This window comes from Xenopus laevis, chromosome 1L (assembly GCF_017654675.1).
Source record: "Xenopus laevis strain J_2021 chromosome 1L, Xenopus_laevis_v10.1, whole genome shotgun sequence".
NCBI classification, from domain to species: domain Eukaryota; kingdom Metazoa; phylum Chordata; class Amphibia; order Anura; family Pipidae; genus Xenopus; species Xenopus laevis.
The window spans coordinates 125,881,435-125,908,901 of record NC_054371.1 but is presented as its reverse complement, the minus strand read 5'-3'; the positions used below and the strand labels follow the sequence as shown (position 1 = coordinate 125,908,901).

At 35.9% G+C, this 27,467-nt stretch overlaps 1 protein-coding gene across 2 annotated transcripts in view; it reads right to left on the bottom strand.

Annotated features, from left to right (window-relative positions):
• svep1.L (sushi, von Willebrand factor type A, EGF and pentraxin domain containing 1 L homeolog) overlaps positions 1 to 27,467 on the bottom strand; it is a 174,237-nt gene that overhangs the window by 53,634 nt on the left and 93,136 nt on the right. For both annotated transcript variants that reach the window (XM_018257180.2, XM_018257188.1), the window contains 10 exons: positions 26,484 to 26,645; positions 23,217 to 23,308; positions 15,898 to 15,994; positions 14,907 to 15,020; positions 12,086 to 12,199; positions 10,488 to 10,689; positions 9,869 to 10,026; positions 8,364 to 8,565; positions 6,661 to 6,836; positions 3,060 to 3,184 (listed from right to left, as the gene is read on the bottom strand). In XM_018257180.2, coding sequence (XP_018112669.1) covers positions 3,060 to 3,184; positions 6,661 to 6,836; positions 8,364 to 8,565; positions 9,869 to 10,026; positions 10,488 to 10,689; positions 12,086 to 12,199; positions 14,907 to 15,020; positions 15,898 to 15,994; positions 23,217 to 23,308; positions 26,484 to 26,645 — 1,442 coding nt within the window. The remainder of the gene's footprint in view (positions 1 to 3,059; positions 3,185 to 6,660; positions 6,837 to 8,363; positions 8,566 to 9,868; positions 10,027 to 10,487; positions 10,690 to 12,085; positions 12,200 to 14,906; positions 15,021 to 15,897; positions 15,995 to 23,216; positions 23,309 to 26,483; positions 26,646 to 27,467) is intronic.

The following is a 27,467-nucleotide window of genomic DNA, read 5'->3' as shown; positions in this document are numbered from 1 at the left end:
TCAAATTAACATCATGGGGCAGATTCACTAACGGACGAATTTTCGACAGCGTCAGCTTCGCACCCATCGCACCACTTTGGCAGGCTCAAATACGCTATGAATATACTTATTCACTAAAATTCGAAGTTTCGTCCTGGGCATCGAATGCTGGCAACTTTTTGCTATCGTTACGCTGTGTGATCGTTTCATAGAGAAGATGCTCTAGCATTCATTTGTTCCTAGCGAAACTTTGCTAGTGATCTTGCGCTTATGTCAATTTTGCATAAGGCGGGAAATGAAAAGTTGTATGGACGTCTTTATTATAAATGTTGCTGCAAATGGTTTAAGTTACTGGTTTGAATTACACATGTCCAGGGAACCTTAATAGACAAGAGAGTTATTATAATGCCCTACACATGAGCCCACTGTAAAATGAATGTTCCATGTGTAATAAAATGTGTGGAGAAAACTGCTTACACAGAAAAGTAAGTTAGAACTTTTGCAGCCAAAGTTGCCAGTGTTTTTTGAACTTTAATGCCTTTTTTCAGCACACAGGACATGATGTATATGACAGCAGATTGAGGAAGATCTAGCTGCTTTATAGCACTTCATCTGGTCTGAGGTGGCAAAGGCAACGCTGGAGAAAGAGCAAATGTTCAGTAAAATCCGCATTTTAGTGAATTTGCGGAGTAACATCCATTCCCCAGAGTGAAAAGTCGCCTGGCGATAGAGTGCGAATGACCGATAGCAACGGTCCCGTTCCCTAGCGAACTGGCATCTGTGCCTGTTAGTGAATTGGCGATGTCACTGCAGGTGGCAACGCTGTGAAAAGTCGTTATCGTTAGCCAGTTCGCTCTTTAGTAAATCTGCCCCCATGTGTCCCAGCTAAAGTGGTTGGTATTGGAAATAGTAGAGGTACCACAGAGAGAAGGGGACATTAGAAAATGATTAGGAAGCAATATCTATCAAAAAACTGAATAATCTATATCCAGCAGGTATGTATGACTAATGGAGTATAGCATGCTTCCTTTAAACTGATTATTAGTTTTTTTCTGTTTATTTCTATTTGACATGTTGACTAATCTGTACTATCTTTTCCTTTTAGTGGGAAAATGTTGCTGCTGCCCTAGATTGCGAATAAAATAGAAATATAATTCACCACATTATATGAACACCATGCTGGTAGGTTATATTGGGCAGTATTATTATATGGACAAGTATTGTCTACTTTGTTGTGCTAACATTTGGCTGAATTTAAAATGTTTGAAAATTCAAAAAGGTATTGTAGCCATTTGGACTCTTTCTGTAGGCTTCAAGCAATACAAGGGGACAAGTGCATCTTCATGGACATGATACTGGATAAAAAATGTACCATTATGGACTCACAAATCTTTTGTTTTGAATGTTCACATTGAATATCCCCTTTGCAGTGACCTTACTTTTCCCAATTAACATGTAACCTATCACGTTATGGGGGTGGGGTCAAAGGGATATAAGTACCTGTTGTAAAATGTGCACTAACTAATAATTGATAAAAAGCCACCTTGCTCGAAACATGTTGTGTTAAAATAAACCTTGCAGCTCAGTATCTGCCGTTTCTGAGCCTGTTTTCCCATACACTTTATGTTTTCGTATAATGAGCACCAACACAGCTGGCTTCAGATACACTTGCCCTTATGGACTGCTACTAGCAATTCACTTTTCCTTATCATCCCTGTTAATAACATGAAGTTACTTGTAGCCAGGTTCATCAGCAAGTATGAAAGGTAGTAAATTACACCTGAAACAGTCCTCATGTGGCACAAAGCTACCTTAAAGGTGTCCTCCACTCAGAGTGTTGCAAGCAATTTTAATCCGCTGATTAAAGCTGATTAAAAGACCTTAAAGGAATAGTAACACCAAAACAGCAAAGCATTTTCAAATAATTAAAATATAATGTACTGTTACCCTACCCATAGATACAAATTATGTGTTTCCTTTAGAAAGACTATAGTTTATATAAATAGGCCACTGTGTAACCATGGGGGCAGCCATTTAAGCTGTAAAGGAGAAAAGACACAAGTTACTTAGCAGACAACAGATAAGCTCTGTAATATAATACAATGGTATTCTACAGAGTGCATATGTTATCTGCTCTGTAACCTGATACTTGAATGGCTGCCCCCATGGCTACATATCAGCTTGTTTATATAAACTATAGTAGAGTTTCTGAAGCAAACACACCAACTTTACCAGTGCAGGGAAAAATGTATTATATTTTAAGTACTTTAAAACACTTTAATTTTTTTTGGAGCCGATGCATGTAATTTTGTTTTAAGGACCCAAAGAAAAGAAAGGGATAAACAAACACTGTTTTCAACTGTAAGTACATTTACAAACTATTTCAAAACTATCAAAACACTTTATTGAACATACAGTATATTGTAATGTTGCTTAGAATTCACTTTGCAAAGCTAGGGAAAGAAATATATAGAACCCCTATTTTTTATTTCCAAGGGAACCAGGAAAATGTCTGCATTGCAGTAATTAAGCCTTTTTATTCTCCTTCGAATTATATAGTAGGTAGTGTTCGTATAAATGTGTTTTTCTAGAACAATCTATGTATAAAATTATGGAAACCTTCTGAGGCTGATTTTGTTCTCATTTTGCTCTGATCAAGAAAGCCCTTAACTCTATGAAACTCTAAGGAGTCTGTTTGTAACAAAATGAAAGGAAAACCATAAAACATGCTCTTAACCAATGAAAAGTTATCAGAATCTGTGAAATTGTATAAAAGTAATTGGATTTTATTTCAAAGTAATTTCCAATCCAAAATAATTTCTCCTGTATCAACAGAAGACTTTTTGATGCTTTATAAGTAGGCGATTCTGTTCCCCCTAAAGCCATTTAGTCTGTGAAAATAGAATTCAGTTCTGTTTCAACAGTTTATCAATAGGACCCAAAATTATTAAGAAATACAGTTCTGTAACTGCAGCTAATTGCATAAACTGAGTAGACGATGTGCTTTGCTATTACTTCTTCAATGTTTTTTAAATCACTATTTCAACAGTTCAATATCACATCTGGGAACTGAATATTACCTGATCTGGTGTTAGTGGATGATCCCAAATATTAAGCTGACTGATGGACCCCACAAAAGATTCTGCTGGATTGAATCCTTCTCCTCTCTGGTCTTGTTCTTGTGCAAGGACTAATGCACCACCACCTAAAATAAAATAAACATAGTAATGGATACCGCATGATGGTCCAGATTTTCACAGCATAGTCCCAAACTGTGGATTCTCGAATAGAGGTGGGTCTTAATAGAATCTGGGCAAGGTTCTTGGTGCATTAGAGATATATTTCCCATTTTTGAAAACTGAATTGATCGGAATCATTGTTATACCCTGTTCAATGTAATGTTCCATAAAAACCAATAAATAGTAATTTTAATAGGAATGCTGTGAAAGTGTTTTGCATCTCAGTAAATGTAGATAAACCACTGTACAATACTTTACCACTCTTATCATTAAAATGAAGAATTTTAACATGATCTTAATATTGATGTGTTTTATCGAGTAAAGCAGAGTTTTGTTAAAACAAAAGTTGTGATTCCCTGACATTTCTAGAACGGATACAGTGAATTTAAACCTGTTAATAAATAGAGACTATTTCTTCTTTAAGCACAAATGAGTGCAACAAACTGTGCCATTCAAATGCCCGTTCTGCAAGAGACATACCAATACTTTGTTGATGACATGACAAGGCGATATCAATTAATCTCTTCAGTCAATCACTAAGCCAGTGGTGTTACATTGAAATGTAAAAAGATTTGGGGAGCAACACAAGCATAAAAAATGTTCCTGGAGTGTTAAATAAGGGCTCTGATTGGCTATTTGGTAGCCCCTATGTGGACTGGCAGCCTACAGGAGGCCTGGTTTTTATGCAATTAAAACTTGCCTCCAAGACTGGAATTCAAAAATAAGCACCTGCTTTGAGGCCACTGGGAACAACATCCAAGGGATTGGTGAGCAACATGTTACTCGTAAGCCAGTGGTTGTGGATTGCTGCACTAAGCATTTCAACACAGAACTATCACAACACAAATGTAATTATGACACATGGTGGGGCACTCTACTGATATTTATTTAGCTGCAGAGTCAGAGTAGGCCACAGACAATAATGGGCATATTTATCAAAATGTGAGTTAGAGCTTAATAAATAAAAATTCATTCATGTTCCATTCATTCCTATTTATCAAATGGTGAGTTCTAACCCATTGATGCTTTATTTACCAGTAGGTCTTTCCAGCTGACACGAGGTCACCCATTCCGATTAGAAGAAAAGAGGTTCCGCCTAAATGTTCGGAAGGGGTTTTTTACAGTGAGAACCGTGAAGATGTGGAATGCTCTCCTTGAATCAGTTGTGCAGGCTGATACATTAGATAGCTTTAAGAAGGGGTTGGATTGCTTTTTAGCAAGTGAGGGAATACAGGGTTATGGGTAATAGCTCATAGTACAAGTTGATCCAGGGACTAGGCCATTTTGGAGTCAGGAAGGAATTTGGAGAGGCTTCAGATGGGTTTTTTGCCTTCCTCTGGATCAACTGGCAGATAGGTAGTTAATAAAAAAAAAAAAGTTGAACTCGATGGACATGTGTCTTTTTTCAACCTTACTTACTATTAGTGATGGGCGAATTTATTCGCCAGGCGCGAATTGGCGCGATTCGCCGCCAGCGAATAAATTCGTGAAACGCCCGCAAAAATTCACTGCAAAAACGGGCGCCGGCGTCAAAAACGGGCGCTGGCGTCGAAAAAACGGGCGCTGGCGTCGAAAAAACGGGCGCCGGCGTCAAAAACGAGACGCCGGCGCCGTTTCGCGAATTTCGCGCAAAATTCGCTAATTTTTCAGCGAAGCGAAACGGCGCAAATTCGTCCATCACTACTTACTATGTTACTATGTTACTATGATTAACACAATTCTAAAAATCCCATAGGAATGAATAGAATGTGGGTGAGTTTTTATTTATTAAGCTCTAAACTCACATTTTGATAAATCTGCCCCTAGATATTTCTCTGGTTAACAGTTTGTAAGGTGCCTGGTAAGTAGTATAGATTAGATGCACAGAGAAGTTTATCCCTATGAAATTTGATAAAAATCACAAATATGTGTAAAATACATATATCTCTTTAAATAATTTTCAATAAAAAGCCCAAAAATGAAGGAAATTCCCCAAAAACAGATAAAACAGTCTATTACTTCCCTGAGGAAATTTCCTCTGATCAGTTACAAGAGTGAAACCCTATTAATAAGAACATTTCCAACCACATACAGTAACTGATAAAAAAAGGTGAAGAAACTTGGAGTATATAAAATAAACATTTGAGAATTCAGCCTGTCCCCTGAGGCAAAGGTGACACATTGTCATTTGCATTGAACTTTTCTTGTAGAAATGAAGCCCATCCAATAGCATAACATTATGCTTTCCTGAAAAGATATATGATGGAGACCATCACACACTACAATGACAAATTATAAAGGTGACCCATGAAATTGTTTAGGGCATAGCCTATGTTGTTATTCTCTCCTCCTTGATAATAGGACTCCAAAGCACAATTCGATTTGTTTACCCTGTGAATGATTTCAAGCCTAGAATACACCTGCAGCCAATTACAGGCTGAAAACAAACTCACTCTATGATCAAATATTAAGAAAACTTAAAATGAGAGAAATACACGCTATTCTGCTTAAAATGAATTAATTTGGATCAGTATTGTAATCTGTTTGCTTGGGTTCATTTATCAATCTGTACAGTTAAACGATTAATTTAGTCTGATATTTATTTTGTTTTAAATGTCAGCCATCTCTATAATGTTAAATATTTGTCAATTTTTTTTCTACTGGGCAAAAAGCCCAGGAATTTCATTTTTATATAGTTGGATTGGAAATCGGTTTTGAACCTATTTGCAGGGAATGCTGCACTGCCATGTCTCTACAATAAATCATGCTTTGTTTTTTAATTTCAGAAAAGGCTCGCCCTTTAGAAATGACTGCACAAATGGCATACACAGTAAATCAGTAGAACTGTTAATGCATTTAAAAAAGCGGAGTATGTTTTTAAAATAACCAATTTTCCTATTCTCCATTCATAATTATAGCGAAAAAGATTGGTTTAAAAGATGCATCTGCGTATTTTTAAAAAAGATGAGTAATACAGCATATGATTATAATAAACCTTTAGAGGGACCTTATACTGAACTGTTATAGATTTAGAATACAGAACATGATACTTATGTTGCTGATTAAAACAAGGGCCTTCATATTTCTGAAAGCAAGCTTTCATTCATTTGTTCCTGATAATTTCACCATTGAAGGCATAGTTACCTAGGTCTTTAAATAAGGCCAACTGATTGCAGCAGTTATGGCTGTTCTCTATGATATGGATAACACAAATAGGCAGATAAATCAGGCTTCCTGGGCTGAATAACTTAATGATTAGCAAATAATGAATATATACAAATATAAATCAAGATGGGGTACCTTGTGGTGGTTTTTCATTGACTGTAGTTACAAGGTATCTGCTGAGGGAAATACTGTCACACTGCACTGAAGTTATAAATATGAACTGTAACCTGGCTTTGAAAATTATGTAGTTTGTGTTTATTAGTACTAGGAAATGTCCATAATGTTGTTTAATACCAACCAGGTATACTTGCTCCTATTGACAATCCTTGTCCGCCATCTGACAGTTTGCCGTCAATATACACTTTCCATGACCCATCAGTATTTGTCCAAGAAACTGCAATGTGATGCCATTTTCCATCATTCACAGAAGGACAATCAGTTATTTTTTCCTTTCCATTGACATAGAGCACCCACCTGTAGAATTGATTGCAATGTATCAGGTAACCAAAGAAAAACATTAGGCAGAATGCCAATTCAAGCTCTAAACAAAATAGCAAAAGTGAGCAAATGGTCACTCTAGTCCAAAAAAGAATTGTTTTTTTATGTATGATTCTTCTTTATTTATTTAGTGCTGATATTGTCTTTAGTCTACAGTGCTTTGCAAAAATGATAAATAATTCACATCAGTCCCTGTCCCAGTGAAGCTTACAATTTAGGTCCCTATCACATTCACACACTTTGGGAGAAATTGGAGTACCTGGAGGAACCACATGCAAACATAAGGAGAACATACAAAATCCTTGCAGATAGTAACCTGGCTGTAATTACACCTAGGAACCAAAGTGCCACAAAGCAGTGATGTTAATCATTGTGCCACTGTCTTGCCAAGGCAACAACATTTTGCAAACAAAATTAGGATTTGACTAAATCACAAATAAAATGTTAGATTGTGTGCATTCCTGCTAAAGAAACAGTAGATCGAGATATAATCTACGATCGAGACAGATAGTTAGACAAATATTGAATATTTAAAATAATTCCACTGTTGTGCAAACAATATCTATATGTATTTAATGCATCTGTTGCCATTTACAAATTATATATATCTATATATATATAGATATATATATAGATATAGATATATATATATATATATATATATATATATATATATATATATATATATATATATAAGCAGAAATTACTTTATGCTTCTCCATACACTTTTTAATGCATAGAGAAGATTCAGTGAATTAAAATCATTTGCATATTTTACACAGCTGTTTAGTGGTAGTGTGGTTGGGTTGGGTTTTTGTAGTGTATATTTGTATTTGGCAAAAACATCTACAAAGTGCTCTAGAAAATATATACAGTATATATACAGACACAATATTCAGCTACAGGTATGGGACCTGTTATCCTGAATGCTTGGGACCTGGAGTTTTTTGGATAAGAGATCTTTCTGTAATATGGCCCTACGTCTATGGAAAAAAAAACAATTAAAGCCAATATGATTGTTTTTCATCCAGGTAATCTGTTTTATTATTACAGAGAAAAAGAAAATAAAATGTGTATTATTTCATTAAAATGGACTCTATAGGAGTCGGCCGTCCTATAATTTTGAGCTTTCTGGATAACTGATCCCATACCTGTACATGTTTTTTTGAGCTGAGGCATGTCCATTACCTTTCAGTGTGTTTAAGACAAAGTGCTTCACACTCAATCTTTTCACTTCTTAAACAAATTAGCTGTATTGCTACGAGTAACACCACAACCAACTGACTCTAATTCAACATAGATTTCTCCTGTCAAACTGTATTTATTTGGAATACATCCCTGATATTGCTGAAGTTTAGAATATCCATAGTTCTTTCCTATAACGTCAGTACTTGATCTGTTCAAGTCTTTTTTTAATCTTATTTAAAATGAATCTATAGCTATACACAAACATTATACCACACCTGCTGACAATTCCATTATCAAAGTATATATATTAATTACCCATTGTAATCAGTGAGCAGGAATGCATTGTCACTGCCGTTGTCAAGTGCATAGGATATTGGTGTTCCATAGTTGGTGGTATCCGAAGATCTCATCCAGAATGCACAGGTAATGGCACTGAGTGTTGGCATTACATTATCAAGCATAACATATCCATATATACCTGAGACTTCAAAATCCAAGTTGAATCCAAAGGGCTGTTCTGCACCAACCAGAAAAGATATTAGCTTGTTGTCTTTACAGTAGGATATAAAGTTTGTTTTTCAAAGACTGATAAATCAAGGACAAAAGGTGATCAATATCTTTTTATAGTATAGGTCAATTGAGATGGCTTAGTTGGTCAGCGATAGGGTAAAGTAATCAAGATAAAGTAAGTCAGGATTGGTACTGTTTGCAGTTTTCCTGAAGAAGAGGATTGCAAGTTACAGGAAATCAATACAAGAAAAATAAATTGGCTAAAAAGGATTTTTCGCTATTTGCTATTTTAGCAGGCACGTTTTGGAATTATAGACAATTCTTTGAATTATATACAAAATATTAAAAATAATTAAAGAATGAGAAATAAGAAAATGGCAGTGGCAGGTTTAGTATTTTCTGCAAAAAATAAACAGCAAGGATTTTTTTTAGGGAGTCTAAATACATTTTTCTAAATCATTTTTTTTTACACTGGTATGGCATTTTTGCCATGAGATGTTAGTTTGAATCCTGGACCCAAACCTCCACCCTATGCTTAGGGGGTTATTTACTAAGCTCCGAATACCTGAAATTCCCTGAAATCCGAAAAATTTGTGGTTTTTTTTTTTATAAAATCTGACTTTTAAAAAAAAAAATCACAATTTTTTCGGAATTTATTAAACCCCGAGGGCTAAAAAGCCCGAATATAAAAACACGGCATCTCAAACCTGTCGAGGTTGCATAAAAGTCAATGGGAACAGTCCCATTGATTTTTGGTTGTGTCGGGGGTTTCGGGCAATTTCACGATGTTTTCGGAGCTTTCGGGTGAAAACTCAGAAAAATTCAGAGATTTAGGGGAAAAATCAAGAAAAAATCGTGAAAATCTGAGCTTTTCCCGCAAAGCAAATTTTTGGGAAAATGTAATAATAAATAAGCGCTAAAAACCCGAGTTAGATCGGAGTTTATAGCAGCCGATATCAAGATAAATTCGGACCTTGATAAATATATTGGTAGGTGGGAGCTACCAATCAGAACTGGTCAGTATAAAATGCTTCCAGTTAAAGTGAGCACCTGAATTGTTAGTAGTAAGGTATGAAACCCTACCAGATAAATAACAGGCATTTACACTAAAAAAGTTAACAAAAACAAATTCATACTTTTTCAAAGCTTTATAAACAAATGCATACTTTTCAAGGCTCTCTTTTTCGAATGACAGTTTAAACCAGGCAACCAAAGACCAAGCCTTACTTGGGTTTTTTGAGTTAAGTCTACTGCTTGTGATGTTTACATATGTTTAAAGCATTATTTCCCCTCACCAAAGTATGCAATACCTGTTTCACACCTGATTCCAGAAAATCCAGGCCGGCATTTACAAATGTAAGAATTTAAGTCGTCAACACAGGTGGCGTTGTTAAGGCATGGATTAGATACACAATCGTCCACATTGATTTCACAGACCTGCCCAGTAAAGCCATCTGGACACTGACACCTTTTTGAAATGAAAATGTATTATTTACAATCTAATCTGAAGATTAATAAGTAAGGCTGCCTGTACTAGCACTGTATAAAACTACATTTCAAGACAAGACAATTTTCTTGTGAGCCTTTATTTATCATGTATCCAAAATGCATATAAATACAGTATATATTAACAACCTCACATATTTTGATTAGGTAGGTATTCACTTTGGTGAATTCCCCCAAAGTGTCCCTTTAATAACATACTTTCTCAACAGTTCTTCTAACCTGCATGCCAGCAAAGTACATAAAGCATTATTGTTTTGAAAGGTGTAAACATAGAAACATTTTTGTTCCCACTGCCTGTAAGATATTAAAACAATGGCATAGTATTTACCTAGTTGCCCCCCTTATATTTACAACAAGAGCAAAAAAAATACTCAAGTCTTAGGCTTACAAGTATTAGTCTTGCAGCATTAACTGTATCAGTACCTGAAGCTGTTAATGCCATCAGTACACAAGGCTCCGTTCTTGCAAGGCCCACTAAGACATTCATCAATGTCTTTCTCGCAGACTTTTCCAGTATAACCTGCTGGACATAAGCACTGGAAACCAGCTTTCAGATCTTCACACACACCGTTGTTTAAACATGGCTTGGACAAGCACTCATCAATTTCTATTTCACATCGTGGACCTGAAAAAAAATTGGGAATTACAAATAAATACTACCGAATTCTAAGATTTGTTTAGAAGGATAACTGTAGGAAATAATATACTGTATCATTCAAGTCATTGTTTTTTCACTTTGCCTAGAAACTCTACAAGCAAGTGCCTACCTTCTAGGTGGGCTATTTTGTGATAGTGATGTAAAAGCTCTGGATAACTTAATGTGACCATATTTAGTATACAACTGATTACTGGTTTTGTGGCCACTAAACTAATTGCAGAAATAAATGGCCCAAACTTCATAACAATGAATATAAACCTTATTAAAGCAATATACCATATGCTAGCTACAAAAGAATGATGTGCAGGTGAGGAAAACCGTAATCTGCATCCAACCCTAACTCGCAATACCTTAACCTGTAAAATATTGCCATAGAAAGACTTGCACCTGGCCCATACCTATGTCATCTTGCTCTGTGAGCTACTTCTGTGCATGTCTCTGGTTCCAAGACACGGGAATCTTTGGGAGCAGTGAAGGAATGTACTTCCTCAGTCTGGCCCTCACCCAACCCTTAACCCCAATGGTTGGCCAAATTTCAACCCAAACCCACCCAACCAGTGGTCAACGGGTTTTAGGTCAAGCTGCACATCACTGCTACAAAAGATGCCAGAAGGCCCACCATTTACTCCTCATTATCCCTTTGTACCCTACACACCTTATCATCATCACACATGTAACAATGGTTGTACAATAACACTGCAGCACATATCATTATGGTCCCACTATGTTTATAAAGATTTAATCCATAGATAGGCTTAACAACACCAATAGTGTCCATAAAGCCTTGTGCATATATCTACTGCAAATTATGAAGTAAACCTCAGATGAAAGCTACAGTTATGAAACTTTTAGCTCTGAATGTGAATGGTTGCAAACAGTCAGATAAGGAGTATTCTGTCTCATATTTAGCCATCTATTTGACAGGATAATATTATTAAAAATGTAAAATTAAAAATGAAGGACAATCAGCAGTACGCATTGACCTGACTGCTGCATACTGTATATGAGATGGATTATGATTAAGAAAATAAGCAGGCCCTAATAAAGACAGAGATTGAGAATTAAAGCCGATGAAGTACTTTTCTCGTCCATGAGATTTGAAGCTTGCAGGTGAAAACATGGGCCCAATGTAGCAGCTGGTTTTGCAGATAGCACTGATGTACAAATGAAGTTATCGATAATTGCTACCTCTGCTTCTCATTGCAGCAGAGTAGCTATTTGGAAAACAATTATGCCATAATCCTTTTAAAGGTCTAGAGAGTACATTCTGTTTTTAAATAGAGAAAGGTATACAGTAAAACAAAACTGCCTCTTGTTTTGAATGCATTTTGGGAAGACTGAACTTTATATAAAATATACTTACCTAGAAACCCATTGGCACATCTACAGTGAAATGCATTAACACCATCGATGCAGATTGCCTCGTTTAGGCAAGGATTGGAGCTGCATTCATTGACATTCTCTTCACAAAGCGTACCTTTCAAAGAAATAAAGTGTCATGTGTCATTAGAAGGGCTTCAGTACATGTTACTCTACAGACAGGTTTATGCTGTGTCTAACTAATGGTTAGTTATATAAAAACACACTTTTGCTAAATTCATTGAATGTTTTTCATGAGTGAACTATTTCTTAATTAGACATGCTTGCTCGCTAAGTATTTGTATTCCAAGACGTGTAGTTTGTCTAGAGGGAAGTCAAACGAGAAGGATTAGTTTGTCAGAATTGCATATTTCATTTTGCACCAAGATCTCAAGGTCATTCAATACTAGGTCAGTTCTATTTATCATTGCTTGACGTGGTTGCTACTAAGGAGCTGACTAGAGATTCAAACACTGTTTTTTTCTGTACATGCAGTCAATGTATGTCAATATAGTACTTCAGTTGAAGCCTCTTCTTCAGAATGTGTTATCTTGTGTAAGCCCCTGATCAACAGTGGGCATTGATGATTCTCAGTACTGCACTTTTAAATTACAATTTCAGCCTCTATAACCCAGACCTTTCTTTAGGCCCAAGGCTTTCTAACATCTCAATATTCTGATTTAAGTAATTTTTATCCCTTGAACTTGTAAACTGAGGTTGTTAAATGTTACTGCATAGAAACAGGTTTATGATTAAGTCACTTATTATAATTTCTGCAGTTTCTGGGTCTGAACAATATATTGATCTTTTATCTTTTTTTCTCCATTCCTTAAAACAGTGTTAAGCTGGCTGTACAAGGGCCGATAAGGTCTGTCGGAAGCTTATCAGCCCATGTGTAGTACCCTCTGACAGCCTTTCCCGATCTATATCTGCCTGAAAGTCAGCCAGATGGCGATCGGCAGGATTAAAAATTCCATCGGATTGCGGCCGTATCTATTCATTGATCAGACCACCCGTGTTGGTTACATTATGATCAGACTGTTGGGCCCTAGGGCCCATGTTTGGATCAGCCCAATATAGACCATCTCAATGTGGACATATCGGGAGAGATCTGCTCGTTTGGCAAAATTGGCAAATAAGTGGATCTCTATGGGGCACATTTACTAAGCTCGAGTGAAGCATTCGAATGAAAAAAACTTTGAATTTCGAAATTCAGTAGAATAGGCTTCTACGACCTTCGACTTCGAAATAGTTCAACTATTCGACCATTCGATAGTCGAAGTACTGTCTCTTTAAAAAAAACTTCGACAACATACTTCAGCAGTTTAAACCTACCTAAGTACAATGTTAGCCGATGGGGACCTTCCCCATCACTTTTCTAAGCTTTTTTTGATCGAAGAAAAATTGTTCAATCAACCGAAGAAATCGTTCGATCGTAGCATTTGCACTAAATCCTTCGAATTCGATATTCGAATTTGAAGGATTTTACTTCAAGGGTTGAATTAGAGGGTTTATTAACCCTCGATATTCGCCCCTTAGTAAATATGCCCCTATGTGTATGGCCACCTTTAGTGAATTTACAAAAGTAAAAAGCTGTCTTTTTTATATTTTAACAGACTTGTTTGCATAAGTGTGATACATAAATTATACTGTCTAAAACTGCTGAAAATAACACTCTTGATAAAGTTTCAAAAAATATATATAATAATAAAATAATTATATATAATTCCTGTCTAGTTTGCAGAACAGTCAAGTAAAGGTCTACAAATATGTTATAATTAGGCCATTGTCACTTTCATTTCTGCAGACATTGTTGGGCTTGTCAGGATATTTGTTTTATTTAAAAGATAATTGTTTGTGACTCTCTCATTGACCTCTGTTGATTAAAAGGATGATTTATCTAACATGCCCTTATCTAAGGCATATATGCATCTCTAGAAAGTGTGGCTAGCTTTAAAACACATCTAACTGCACATATATATAGTCTTGCCTTTTATTGCTGCTATTACTGTTTGATAATGTCGCTTTTTATGCATGAGAGCTAAGATCTTGTCATTACTATTCAGTGAGTGCCTTTGCTTTTTCTTTTATCCATCCTTTTATCATTGTATCTTCCTGGCTTGTCATAAAAAGGAGGGAAATTCCTGATAAAAATCATTGTTTATTGTGACATGTTTAAATTCATTACTAAAAAGCCAATACGGTTTTTTTTATAATGAAAATGATAATAGATGAAAGTGCAATAATTAACCCTTTGCCCTTTTTGTGGCTTCTATAAAGATGTTACTCCATAGTTTGCATATTAATGGGCATATTCATAAAATATCAAACTATTTATCGAATATCCCAGCTTTTTAATATTGTCCCTATTAATCAAAACTGTGGCACAGATATCAGCTTCAATAAACACATCTGCAATAGTGCTCAGGGCTACTCAGCAGCAGTTCTGGGGACTATCCAATGCTTATCTCATAAGGGAAGTCTGAATCTGGACAATTATTCATCCCAGCACATCCCACATGGCAAAATTTATCAACACTTGAACAACTGGTCCCTTGGTCTTCCATGGGTGGGAATTAGTGGGCCGCCATAAACTTACCAATATGGCATAGCATTAATAAGAACAACTCCCTACACTTGTTTAGGACCTTTATAGGAAACCTCATAAACTAGGCCATTGTACATATACATTAAGCAGACTTCATCAGGGAAATATTAGGGTATAGTGGCCCTTTAATAAATCCTACATTGCACAGTGTGGAAATGTAGCATCACACTTTACTTTTGTTTACTCATATCATAAAAGCAGCCAAAAATCTTTTTACCTGAGAAGCCGGATAGACACTGGCATTCGAACTCCCCAACGCGATCGATGCAGATGCCATTGTTCCGACATGGCATTGAGCTGCATTCATTGATTTCGGTTTCACATTTTGCACCTAAAATCATTTCAGATGTATTATTAGCAAAATGAACAGTAGATGAAACAAATCAAGAAGGCAGACAGGAGGTCTGTGCTTAGTTTTGGCATTTCAGCAGTATTCTCTTTATTGTCAGGAATAATAATCTATTTTTAGAAGGTGATCTTTCATTAATTACAAATCTACACGTCCTATTCGTTCTTGGGGCAATTTCATCTTCAAATCCATTTGAAATGTCGGCACTTACAATTATAATGAGTAGCTGTGTTGTCACTTCATGTCTAATAATAGATGTAAATGGAAATTATCTCTAACTAGAGGGAAGTATTATTTAATTAGAAAAACACAATAAATCTGTCAGCCATCATCTCCAGCGGCAGATTTCTCCTGGTGACATCACTAAAATATTGTTCCAGCTGTCTGATTCTCGTATAAAAATGAATTACCAAGACAAATGACAAATGTGGCAAACAATAACACTTAAATGCTAACAATAAATTGTGAAAAGGCTTTTTTTTTTGCTGAGTTTCATGAAAAAGCATTTGAAGGATATCTAAAGACAAAGGGGTGGAAACGAATAAAACATAGGTACAAATTAGACAATACATATATCTGTTTTCTAGCAATATGGGTACTATAGCAAAATCTAAGAAGATAAGGTATTCTTTGGATGTTCAGTTGAACAGAGGGAAATGCATTTCAGCTTTTATTATTTAACAAAGGCTGAAATTCACATTGTTACAGGGAAAGCCCACTTTATAAATAGGAGCTCCATTCATTTCAGTTTATAAATCCAGTGCTTTTTGACCACAGCATATACACAAAAGATCATGTGCTCTATTTCTAAATACTGTAAATACACTTGTAATATATGTATTTAAGACCATTACTTCACCTGTATAGCCTTTAATGCAAGAGCAAATATATCCGCTTCCAATCTGTGTGCAGGTTCCACTATTCTGGCATGGGTTTAATAAACACTCATTGAAGACCTGTTAACCGTAAGATGATCATCATTCAACAATAATACTCACAGTCTGGAAAAAATGCATATTGATAGATTATAACCATGGTTAAGATAGAGACGTCATTATTGCATGTACCTTAAAATAGGGTGATTGTTCTAATATAAGCACCACCCACGGTAGCTATAAGGACTATGTGAATTGCATGCCAGAGTATATTGCCATATAAATAATCCATAACTAATGGGGAGTGCACAACTTTTAAACAAAAAAAAACTTCAAAGCAGCTTAACTTTCTTAAGAGAAATAAAGTCAAACATTAATAGAACACTTCTTTGTGTTATCCATATGGGCACAGAAAATAGGAGACATATCACTTTCTTTAAGTACAGATGAAATGTTTAACTCTCAGTTTTGGAATAAAAGAAAAATAGTACCTTACTGCAACGAATAAAAGAGAAAACGTTCCATTCTATTCATTTACTGAAGCTTTGCCAGCTAAATTATTACTTCTCAGACATATGTTATTGTTAAATTCTGACCTGCCTGTGGCTTCTGTGAATTGAACTTGCCCATATTTGGGTTAAGAGCTTCTGCAAAATGCTGTCAGTTTGGCACTAAGGGTCATTTTAAATCACATTCTGAAGACACTAATGTAAGTGAAATCTGGAGCAAATTATGACAAACAATATAACCTTCTGACATAGTTTTAAACCCATAGTTACTAAAATAAGTGTGTTCCCAGGTGTAAAATCTATCACGTTTTTTTAGAGATATAGGAAATGTTTAATCATTTAAACTGCAGTTTTAAAAGGGAAAATCACACCAGAAAATTCACTATATGTAATATTTGCTTAGTCTACATTATTTAGACCTTTTTTTCTATTAAACATTTGTTTACTCTCTTTCTTTAACGCTTTCTGATCCAGACACATAGCTAAATCTATTACCTAAAGTTCCAGTGGCCACAACAGGTGGGTCTTTACTAAGGCAACAGATAAAATAGGTCTGCAGACAATAGAACTGATGGCTTAATAGAAACATATATAAATAATTGATAAAATTATTCAAATGAATAATCAATTTAAATGTTGATATTTATATTATTTTAATACAAATCTTACATATTTATTGACATAGGGTTCCATAATCGACCACATTCCCGAACTAATTTGACCATATCCTTGATGCACCATGGTCACAACAATTACATCTAGACTTGCTCCTGATCCACCCGCATGCTCCCCAAGTTTTGGAAAGCCCTGTCCCTTTTTGAGTCCAAGAGTCAGGACTGTAGTTCTCAAACTACATCCCCCTCCCACTTGCAGGCCCACGGAATCCTTGTCTTCAACGGGGATATTAACAACTTGACTTTAACATTGAACATTTGAGTGTTTTTTTTCTGTGCTACATGAGAAGGGGTAGTTTGTATTTTAATTGCTCCAAATTAATAAGTGTTTTTTTAAAACATATTTCCTTTTCTCTGTAATAATAATAAAACAGTAAAACTTGTACTTGATCTCAACTAAGATGCAATTAATGCTTTGTGGATAAATAATCCTGTGTTTGGGACCTGGGGTTGTCTCAATAAGGGATCTTTCCATAAATTGTATTACCATACCATGTATTAGCTTAGTTGCCATCAAGTACAAGGTACTGGTTTATTATTACAGAGAAAAAAGGAAATTATTTTTTAAAATTATCAGTTTGCTTAAAATGGGCTCTTTGGGAGATGGCCTTTTGGCAAACCAGAGCTTTCTGGATATTGGGTTTCCGAATAAGGGATCCCATATATGTATTAAATATGTAATCAAATATAGTAGCTTACCATATTTAACTAATAAAACATAATCCAACGTTATATCTAGTGAAGTGTTCCTCACACCTTATTTAACTACAGAATTCTAATACAGTACAGGGTAACATTATATTAGCTCTTTTTTCAGTTCTTTGGATATCTATTTTTTTCTTTTCAGGGTTATTCTAATGTATATTTTATTCTCAGCTTAATTTGCCTTGCATACAGCAAAGAGCAAACTATCCATGGTGCCAATCATGAGATGTAGATGATTTGATGAAAATCAAGGTATGAATTGGCAGGAAATGATCCTTGGATTGATTAGCACACTATGAAATGCAATGTCTTACACAGCTTCTAAATCAATCCAATCTACCAACAAGCCCCATTGAATTTTAATATGAGTAGACCCCTCAATCACATTTCTGTCTGAATAGAGAGCGTGGAATTACCATTACACATTTTAAAAGGAACATATACTCAATTGATATTTCCATTTTACTGTTCTTACTACCATCATTTTATACCCTACTATTTAAACGTATCCAATAGTTATCAGTGTTTACATATAAAAGTTTCATTAACAGGGTTTTATTAAATAGAGCATATACATATATTATGAATAGGTAGGGTTAAAGGTAACAAAAGGATTCTATTAAAATAATCATGTTAGAAGACTTCTTTAAACACTATTGGAGTTACAGTATGTAATAAAATATTAAATGATTAATATTGAATTGCAAAAAACAAAATTACAATGCAAAACTAAGACTAGATTTGTTTTCCAGTCTGTTCTGTAATATGTTTTTAAAGAGAACAATTATAAGAGGTATTTAATAAAACTCAAATTTATCCCATTTTTTTTATTAAAACAAAGTTGCCCTAATTCCCATCCATTTAACTCATGTATCAAAAAATCAGCTAGAGAAAGTCGGTGTGGGAAAAGTCTCGATCAAATCGAGGGACATCTGCCATTGACTTCTACATGACCTTGACAAGTTTTAGCTGGAGTATTTTCTGATTTGGATTTTTAGCAACTTTGGGTTATCATAAATCTCTAAAAATTCAAGCTTTTTCCTCAAACAATTTAAGTATTTGACTTTATAAACTCAACCAGAAAAAAATCAAGGTTTAATAAATAGGCCTCCTTGATTGTGGATAAAGGGTAGAGTAAGAAATGATGAGGATAGTTTCCCTTATGTCTAAGCATATACCAGTTTTATTTTGTGACCCTGGTTTGTTAAATGTTATAAACTAATGTAAAGCGCCTCCTAACTTACTACCTTTGAATAATGAACCACGATGCCTTGCTGCCACCAGTTTTGCTATTGGCACTAGTCACTAAAAACTCCCTATTTGCATTTATGCAATGCATGTGGTAGTAGATGTATTGCCTTGGATCTCTATAAACTGCACTGTAAAGTACTCACAAATTATAGCCAGCCTTGTTACTGCTTTTAAAAGATAATGCCTCTACTGGGATGGAAAAGATGTGTAGAAAAATACTTTCTGTCCATATAATATGCCATTAAGCTATTCATGATTTGCAAATAAATGGAACATAATTTCTTTGAACACTACTAAAAAAGGTGTTGAATAAAAGCCCATTTGGTTGACATCTCATTGGTTAAAATGGTGAACTGTGCAGTGAGAATTTTTCCATTGAATTTCCTGGGGGAAATACAGAGCTGCGCTGTGTACAGTATTCCCTGTTATGGGTTCTAGTTCACATGAATGATAGTAGTTCAGTTAGAAGTTAGAAGCACTGTAATACTTTGACCTTTCCAGGAGACATTGATGATTTCTAGGTGCTTTCCTACCATCACAGGCCAGCCCTATCTAAGCTTATGTAGCTATGATATTCATTGCAGCAAGCTTCATGCATTAGATAAGGTGACTGAGCCTCTCATGTGGCCTTTAGCTGTACTACACAATGCTTGTTTCCAATTGGTATAGCTGCAATACCATGTTTTTACAATAAGCTTTCTTTTAAAAATATTTCATAGAACATATAAAATTGGGATAGCTCCATATTTATTCCACTACATCTGAAAGCTTTATATGCCAGTGTAACTCCTTTGGATTATTAACAAACCTAACTATCAAAAATAAAATATTTTTTTTTCTGTTGGGAAAATGACATCAAACTCTTGGTTACGGAGGTCAAGCAATCTCATTAAAAAGATATTAAAAAATGATTTCTCATTCAGACAAGCCTACCAGCCAGCCTATTGCTGCAGCCGAGTGAGATCATAAAGTAAACCTCAACTAAATTCTTGTTTTAGCGAATATGAAATTACAATGCTCAGTAACATCTTATATTTAGAAATGCTAAATAATTCTTACATTTAGGGGCCTATTTTTTAAACCTTGATTTTCTCTGGTTAGATTTTTAAAGGGAAAATCTAAAAAAAAAAAATTTTTTTGGAGTTTTATTATACCCCAAAGTTAAAAATCGGAATCTGACAATACTCCAGCTAAAATCTGTTGAGGTCATGTAGAAGTCAATGACAATTTGAAGATTTTGTGATCAGAGATGGTTTTCGTACGATTATCCTAAAAAATTGGGAGTTTTAGGGCGACAGCTCAAAGCAATCGTACACTGTAGGCATCAAATTAGAAGATTCATGGGAGTTTGGTTGACTTTGTTTTAATTAAAAAATAAGATAAATTCGAGTTATAGTAAATACCCCTCTTAATGTAAATCGTGTAGGTATACTAATTCTCATTATATAAAATGTATTGCTAGATTCATATTTACTTTTGCCACCTTATTCTAGCTGTTTCATTCTGAAAACATTTAATTTACTGTAGACAGTGGTGCTTTTGGGAATATGTCTTCCTGGGTTCAAATGGTTCAGCTTGTAAGGTGATATGTTGATGCAACTGGTCAATATTAGTGGGTTAAGTCAGGGCCGGAACCAGGGGTAGGCAGAAGAGGCACATGCCTAGAGCGCAATGCTGTGGGTGGGCGGTTGACAGTTGCCTGTTCAATATTCTTCTGCCCACCCCTAGTCCAGATTTTCTCCCCTCTGCAGCTCTCACCTTCCCCCTCTGTCACTCACAGTCTGTCCATCCCTCCTCTGCCCTTATGCACCCTATATTATGGTGCACACGTATGCATGTATACTGGGGGACGAGGTTGGCCGACCGGGTTCCTTAAGGCGCCTGGTCAGCTTGGCCCAGTCCTGGGTTAAACAGAAATTGCACAAAGAATTCCCTAATGAAGTCACTGATAACAACTAGTCAGTCTCTTGCTTAATTAATAATCTCTTGCAATAACTACACTGTGAAATTTAACTGTGCATAGCACTGTTCTTTAAAAACTGTTCTTTAAAAACCTCACTGAGGGTGGCATGTTCTTGTTGTCATCAACTTTTCCCAGAAACCAGTGTGGCATAGTAAGAAATGACAAAAACATAAATTATTTTTCTGACACCTCTAACAGGTTTTGTAAACGCAAATATGTACAAACAAAAAATTATTTGAATTACATATATTTTTCTGTTTCTCTTCAAGCTATTATCCACTAAATCCACTGCTTAAGCAGTTTTGGGCTACACTTTGCTGTGTGTTTGACAGGCAGACTGTTCCAGGATTCTCTTCAAAATAAAAATTGAGACACTGCAGCCAACACCACTAATTCTTTCTGGTCACACCTCTTTGGTCCAGACCCTTCTGAAACTTCACCTACATCTCAGTAAGCATTGTCTTTTTGGGAGGCAAAGGCTTCTAAATCAAGATCATTGGTGCATGATGTTGTCAAATGCCTTACATTTTGGGGTTGATTTATTAAATTTTTTCGGGTCGGCTCTTTGACTGCAAAAAACCAAAAAAGTCACACAAAAAAAACCCCTAGACTTTTCTGGGATTTATTATGCGACAATTTTGAATCCCAAAATGTAGAAGTCAATGACAAGTGTCCCTTTTACAACTGGAAGATCTATCTTTGATTCATAGTTGTTGAGTTTTTTGGGTGTTTTTGATGCTGACTTTAGTGCAACAGTACAAAAAATTTGTAGTTATGCGACAAGTTGAAAAAGTCTCTGTTTTTGTGACTTTTCTGCAACTTTTCCCATTTGTGCTTTTTCAGTTCAGATCTTTTAATAACTTTCATGACATTTGTGGTTTTACAGAAAGTGAGTTTAGTCATGGTTTCAAAAGCCTCTAAAACCACTAAAATGAGATTGTTGATAAATACGTCTCTTAGACTTTTGACAAACTTCTATAAAGGTTTTCTTTGAAAGCAGAAAAGGTTCATATCATTTGCATCCAATTGGCCATACTTGGGTACTGCCATATTTGCATTGTAACAGCAGAAGATAAAGAGAAGAGACACTGCTTCTCTTTACTTCCATGATGGCTGATGGAGGGAATTCTTCCATCAGGACAGATAATCACAGCATTTTTGAATTGCCACCGACTGCCCATACATGCCAAGATGATCAGGCTTGAGGCACTATAGTCAAAATCAGCATGGCTAGCTTAATACAATGCAATGTTTCCAAACCATGTAGGAAAAATACATTTTTTCTTCACTTGTTTGCTTTGTCATAAAACACTGTTAGCCAAGCTGTAAGGCTAAGCTGGATTTTTTAAATAAATTCCAAACTCAGTAACTGTCTTGCTGCTTGTTTAAAAAAATAAAAATGAAACCATTTGTCACTTCAAAATGGCAGCCTATAACATTCATGCATTACAGGACTAGGCACACTTTAGGAAAAAAGTTGGAAGGGACAGAATAATTCTCCAACTTACTGAGACAGAAACAGCAAAAAACTATTTATACAATCTAAGATTTAATAAGCTGTGTGCTTTTATGGCATAAGGGCTTTTACATATGTGTTTGTGAATCTTATTACATGGAATTAAGATGTTAGTCATTGAAAAAATGACATGGAATAGCAGACAAGCACAGACTAGTTGTGACAAATAGCATGGTTGAGTAGGGACAAAATGTAGGTTAAGGAAACATAATAATAAGCCCTCTATATCTAAACAACTATAAGAAAGTAGTACATATGACTATATGTGAAATGTATTTAATGTAAATTGCAATATGGCTGCAATGGTTGCTCCCCTTTAACATTAGACAGAGAATGCTTTTAAGGGGAGTAACATGTTTTTGTTTTGATGACCTGTCTGCAACTCTCTACAAAAAAACCTCCTTGGTAGCAATTCTGTAATGCAAGCAGATGATATAAAATAATACAAATTCTTTGTACAGCAGTTGAAGGCTATTATTCAATTGTATTTAGCAGCACTTATTGAAAATAAGCCTAGAATTTTCAGCCCTGACATTAACCACTGAGTGAGGTACAATTGTTCTATCTACATTAAGGTTATGCATTAGCAGCTTAGTAATGTCATAATATATTCAATATCCTTGCTTTATCTAACTTCCTTGCTAGTCCATTAGAGAAAGCATTATTAAACAAATCGTATCCTTGCCTGACTGCTGACTTTGTATTTGCTGTTGACATTTTCTGGAGAAATGGGAATCATTACACTTTCCTCTGCTGCTGAGAAGCTGGAGCCAAAACCTACAAAATAACATTATGGGAAACAGGTTATCAATCTTGTGACTGCAATAGCATTTAAGAACAGCTTTGTGGAGTCTAACTTTTTAACAGCAATGGAAACAAGGGCATAGTCTTTATTGAGACACAATTGCAAGTCATTCCGCTGCAGGTATTAGCTTTAATGTATGAAGAATTAAGCAAGTAGTAGACTGCCAAAAAGCCTATTATTAAAAACATGTTGGCAAGGTTTGTCTCTTGAATGAAAATAATAATGTCATTACAGATAATGTACTGACAGAGCCAATGAGAAATGAGTGGAGAGAGCTATAATAAAATCTGCAAACATACTGTATGTAATTATACACACAACCGGCCTTAAAGACAAAATAGATAACAATAAAAGCTGCACCATCTATATTTTTCATGGTAAAATGCACCTACAGTATTATTATATACAGATATGGGACCTATTATCCAGAATGCTTGGGACCTGGGGTTTTCCAGATATTTGATCATTTGGATCTCCATACCCTTGGAGGCCCATTTATCAAAGTCCTAATTTATCTCAATATTATTTGAATAAAAAAAACTCAGACCAAATCCATACGGATTGTTCTCTGTATTTATCAATACACTTTCCCGAAAATTTTGTTTGCAGGAAAAAATCAGAATCCGAACTCAGATTTTTTCCCAGAAACCCCGAAAACGTCAGATTGCACAAAACCCAGCACAGATCAAAAAATCTTTGGGACTTCTCCCATTGATTTATATGCAACCTCAGCAGGTATGAGATGCCGGATTTTCGGATTAGGACTTTTTCCATTCTTGGGGTAAAAAAAACTTATTTTTGATTTTCTGCATTCGGACTTTAGTAAATAACCCCCTAAATCTAATAAAAAACATTAAGAGCACATCCTGCAGCACTGATCTGCTGCATTGGTCTAGTTTAGGCTGAAAGGAGTCTAAATCTCCTACTATATAGCCAATACCCAGTGTTGCTACTCAGTGCAAAAGAATATGCTCCTTAAGCATTGGTAAAGTAAATATCCAAATTAATGCTTTGGCAAAATCATCACTATCTTGCTTTTTTCAAAGTCAATAAAATGTTTACCCAAAAATGAGTAATAAAACTAATGTCGTTATATTTACATGTAGTATATACATACATTGCTCTGCAACGGCAATATAATAGGTCTCACAATAACCAAAATATTATTTTGTGTATTTGTTGCCAATTAAAGTATGGTCGGTTAAAAAATACATGTGTCGCTCCAGTCTCCCAAAAACGCTACAAGAGGAAACTTCAAGCGATTTTGGGAGACTGGAGCGACACGTGTGTTTTACCACCAGCAATTCACATTATTGCCTATGGGAAAGCTTTTTACTGGAGAGTGCAGGAGATTAGTTGCCCAGAGAAGCAGCGATTTATCGCTAGTGATTAATCTCCTGGTGTGTCACTAACCTTACAAAGGTAGGAAGGCAGCAAGGAGAGAAAGTCCCCCCCTCCAAAGAAATACAGAGAACAAACTTACAGAACAGCAGGAGCTTTGATAGTCGTCTGTGGGAGGAGGGGCTGCTAGTTGACCATGTAGAGCAGGTAGGAAAGTGAAATTAGTGGCTTACAGACCGCATTTTAGGACATCCTGCAGCGAGATGCATTTCCTTCATGCAATTTCCTATGCCTTCGGAATGGTGCATCAGTTGCTTTTGCCGTCACTCATCGTCCAAATCTGCAATCACAACTCCGTCCTCTTGCCTCCCTTCTCAGCCGTCAGTCATACGAACTCCTCCCTCAGCCTTCTGCCATCAGTCTTCCACCCTCAGCCCTCCATCCTCCGCCCTCAGTCCTCTACCTTCAGTCCTCTTCCTTCCACCCTTGCTCACCACTTTAGAAACTTATGGAAAAGACTGTAGGCTCAAAAGAGAGATCTGAGGGGGGAGTGCTGAGCAGCGAGGGCGGAAGGAAGAGGACTAAAAGGAAGAGGACTGTGGGCGGAAGGCAGAGGACTGAGGACGGAGGATTGAGGGCGGAAGGCTGAGAGCAGAAGGCTGAGGGCGGAGTTCGTATGACTGACGGCTCAGAAGGGAGGGTAGAGGACGGAGGAGTGATTGCAGATTTGGACGATGGGTGACGGCAAAAGCAACCGATGTGCCACTCTGAAGGCATAGGACATCGCATGCAGGACATGTATTCCGCTGCAGGATGTCATAAAATGCATTCCGTAGTGGCTTCCCTGCAAACCTTGTGACCTCTCTCCTCCTCACACGCATGGGCAGATAGGGGAGGGCGACTGTACAGCTAGATTCTGCCTCCAAACACACATGTAATGCTGTGCCTGCTGTTAGTACAGCACATGATGAATGTGTAATGTGCAGATATGGAAGCCCCATGACAAAATACAAACTAAAACTTGCCAGACAGTGTTTATGGATTTGTGTATTTTATAAAAATGCAAAAAGAAAAAAAAAAGTTTAAAACGACGACACATTCCCTTTAAGCCTAACTAAGCTACATGAATCCATATTGGTGGCACAACAATCCCATCTGGTTTATTTAATGTTTAAATGATTTTTAAGTATGATGATCCAAAGCGTTCTGAATAATAGATCCAATAATTGTATATGCATTTGCACAGATATCGGATTACTAATGAAATTTATATTTTACTTAACCTTGTCGTGCTCCCACAATCTCCCTTTTTGTATAGAGCTAATCTAAAGCATATCTGCTCCTGAGCCCTAATAGAAATGTTATGATGACTCACTAGGGGTTGATGAAGTTCAGATTTTATTTTACTGTGACTGCATCTATTCTAATTTTTTATATAGGCTGCATTTATATAACAATGAAATCCACTCAATTTGCTGTGAATTCTGAATCAAATTATAGGTTAAACCATTCTAACAATATACACTACTAACTGCAGCACTCCGTGTGTAGAATAGCACCTGCAAAAATCCACTTTTGTTTCCAACCCAAAGCAAGAAAATAATTAAAAAGCTTAAAGGAATTTCTTATAACCTGATCTCAGGCTCTGACAATTCACCATTTATTAATAAACAATATGTATTAAAAAGCACCACTTTCAGTGTGGTTATATTAAGCCATGAAGTGAAACAAAAGAACTGACCTCCTCATGCCCATTATCTGATTTTTAAGACTTAATTCAAACAAGTGAAATAAAATGTTGCTTACTTGAACAATCTGCTATTGACCTTGCTCCACTTATGGTCGTTGTTCCATAAAAAGGACATGACAAGCAGTATGATTTTCCTGGTTCAGGCTGGTAATAGTCCCTGGGACAGGGGTAGCAAGGCACTAACCCAGTGCGAGAGAATTCACCAGCATGGCATGGAACTACATAAATTCAAAGATATTTAAAGAACATAAAGACTACGTGTATGTGCATAAATATTATATACATGTATGTCTATATATTTTTACACACATATATATATATATATTTTTTTTTATTATTATTATTTTTTTTATTGAAATATCTTACCTACAGTAAATGTAGTTTTGTCAGTTTTTAATATAAACTCTTGAAAACATTACTTAAAATATTCATGGATCTTACTTAAATAAGCAACATAAATAAGCTCTTGGTAAAGAAAATCCATTGCACCCATCACCATAAATGGGGTGTATCTCCACTCATTACAGTTCAGCGTTTGGGCAAATACTGTATGTAATTTTAGTAGTAGTCATGTAGTCATACATATATAATAATATAATATTTTTTGACAATAAAAAATATCACATAGGTGAGCGGTATGAAGAATGCCTATGCTGTGCATGTTGTCATTGGCAAGCGTGTTACCACAGGTACCAGCATTGAAGTTGTTGCTTGCCAGACCCTCCAAAATTTGCTTAAATTATTACCTGTTTTCTCTTTAATAATCACTTTAAAAAAAAAAAGTAATTTTAAATACATTTTAGACTTTTTTTTAGTGTGGAGCCACTAGAGATAATTTCTTCCTTTATCTTGAATGTTTTGTAGTTGTCTGTTGTTCTGGAATTGTGAATATTTAAAAATATTCACTGGGGGTCTAGGAAGCGCTTTCAGTAGCAGGACTCATGTACCTGCTGCTGCCTTGGGGCCCCTGGGCAATCGCGTCCCAGGTGCCACTTGATCCCCCACTCTGCTTGTTGCCTAGGGGTGAGGGAATGAGTGGG